The 2,509-nt window shown below is 43.7% G+C and overlaps 1 protein-coding gene across 1 annotated transcript in view; it reads right to left on the reverse strand.

The window, feature by feature from the left end:
* Positions 1 to 1,337: 1,337 nt before the first annotated feature.
* MBD4 (methyl-CpG binding domain 4, DNA glycosylase) overlaps positions 1,338 to 2,509 on the reverse strand; it is a 17,395-nt gene continuing 16,223 nt past the window's right edge. Inside the window, 1 exon segment of the mRNA XM_006160655.3 lies at positions 1,338 to 1,661. Coding sequence (XP_006160717.1) covers positions 1,584 to 1,661 — 78 coding nt within the window. The 3' untranslated portion in view covers positions 1,338 to 1,583.

Raw genomic sequence — 2,509 nt, forward strand, 5'->3', positions numbered from 1 at the left:
CCTAACTCATGTGCCTATGGTTGTTTTCCATTCCCCCCCCCCACACATTTTATTGATTCACAAAACTTCTTAAATAATCTAACTATTCTGAATAGCAAGTTTAGCTGATATATACAGATTCATTTTCTTTTAAATAATTATTTTATCTTATTCATCATCATCATTATTTTATTTGACCAGAGAGAGAGAGAGAGAGAGAGAGAGAAAGGGAAATTGAGAAAGCAAGCCACCAGGTAGGTCCAGGACTTGAACCATGGTCAGCCATGTGGGAGTCCTGCACCTTAGCCACCATACCACCTACCAACCTGTGTTTTTTTTTTTTTTTTCTTAATAAAAATACTTTTTATTAACAAACTGCCTAATCCACTCCAAAATTGCTTATCACATGATTGGCTGCGCACTCTCAGATGCTACTGAACACGACGACTGCGTGACACCATCGTCTGCAGAAAGAACAGAGGGGCCAGCGGGTGGCACAGTGGTCAAGACACTGGGCTCCCTCATGGCCGACGGGTCCAGTCCTGGATCCAGTGGCTTAAAATTCACACTGGGCACGTGTGCACACATGCCCAAAATCCCAGGAAAAGAACAGAGGAGAAGGGACTGCGGCATGGCCATTCTCCCAGGGGGTGCTGTCTCCCTTCCCTCTCACTGTCTCTGCCTCTCCAGTGAACGCATGCACCCCACAGCAAAACCTTAAAAAAAAAAGAGAGAGAGAGAGAAAACATAAAATCTAATCTTTCTCCTAGCAGGGCTGATAGAAATTGCGTCATATTACTGGCAGCTTTGAAAGTGTTTTTCAGGCCAGCTGGTGGTATGGTGGTTAAGGTGGCTGGAATCCACGTAGCTGGCCGTGCAGTTCAAGTTCTGGACCCAACAGCTTGAAAAACACACCTGTCACATAAATGTGCGTCCAAAATCCTCCAAGGAAAAAGAATGGAGAGGGGACTGCGGCTTTACCATCCCTCATGCGGAGGGGGCAGGGGGATGCTTTTTCACGTTTCCTCTCTGTCTTCCCAAGCACACGTGCCTTCTCACGAATTTAAAAATAAGCTTTTTACTTTTGCATCACATTATTATTTGAAAATTCAAATGTTTTAGGACTGTTGTCAAATAAGCATTAAAAAAAAATACTCAAAACACATCCTAGGGACAAGCAGGCAGTGTAATGGTTACATTGCTGGATTCCCATGCAGTTGGCTGTGGTTCAAGTCCCAGACTCAGAAGCTTAAAACTCACGCTGGGTGCACGTGCATGCATGCCCAAAGTCCCAAGAGGAGAAAGGAGAAGCGATTGTGGTGTGGCCATCCCACCGGGGAGGTGTGATTTCTGACTTTCTGTCTCCCTGGTGAGTACATGCTCTCTGTATCAAAAATCTAAGGAAAAAAAAAAAAAAAAACCATGTTCTAGCACACCCAGTAACTAAAATCCATTAGTGGCACACACATTAATAAAACACTTTTAGTTGGGACAATTAAAATCTACATTGCTTAAAAAGGTGGTGCGTTGTGCTTAATGGAGTTCTTCAGGACTAAAGTGCAAAGCAAAGCGTAAGAGATGAGTCTGAAAAACTTCAAATCGTTTTAAGACAGACTTAATTTTTCATAGTTTTCCCAAAGCCAGTCATGGTATTTATTTAACTTGTGGTCTTCAGGGTGCACCTGGAAGAAATACAACACGTTAGTTAGCTGCATGTAAACGGATGAGAAATGCACTTTGTAACGTTGTCTTTTTAAAGGTTGGATGGGAAATAGTACATTATGAACATATAACCAAAAATTAGAACGTCTGACCTAACAGGATTCAGGAATGTGTAAAATTAAACCTTGGAGGGTCAGCAGGGTGGTTAAAGGCGCTGGACTCCCACATGGCCGACTGTGGTTCAAGTCCTGAAATTGGTCGCTTGCTTTCTGACTTTCTTTCTCCCTGTCTCTGTCTCATCTCTGTTCGATCAAACTGGAAAATAATAATACTAAAAAATAAATGAAGATAAATAAAATAATAATAATTTTTTTTTTTGAGAGGTTTTTGCTATAGGGCGTGTGTGCTTGCCAGAAAGACAGAGAGAGATAGAGAGACAGAAAGTGAGAAATCACCCCCCAGGGGGGATGGCCACACCACAATCCCTTCTATTCCATTCTCCTCTCAGGATGGTGGGCACACATACACACGCACCTGGTGTGAGTTTAAGCCACCGGGTCTGGCACTTGAACCGTGGTCGACTACATGGGAGTCCAGCAACATAGCCATTTTGCCAACTTCTGGTCCCCCAAATAAAATAATTCTTAAAAAAAGAAATTAAACCTTAGGCCAGCAGGTGGCATGAAGGTTAAGGCAGCTAGATCCCCACATAGCCAATGCCAGGGTTCAAGTCCCGGACCTGGTGACTTGAAAAACAAACATGTCGGGGGAACCAGCAGTTAGCGTAATGGCTATGTCGCTGGACTCTCACGTAGTCGACTGCAGTTCGCGTCCCGGACCCAGTGGCTTAAAACTCACGCTGGGTGCA

Source organism: Tupaia chinensis, unplaced genomic scaffold (genome assembly GCF_000334495.1).
Source record: "Tupaia chinensis unplaced genomic scaffold, TupChi_1.0 Scaffold000704_1, whole genome shotgun sequence".
Classification (NCBI taxonomy): domain Eukaryota; kingdom Metazoa; phylum Chordata; class Mammalia; order Scandentia; family Tupaiidae; genus Tupaia; species Tupaia belangeri.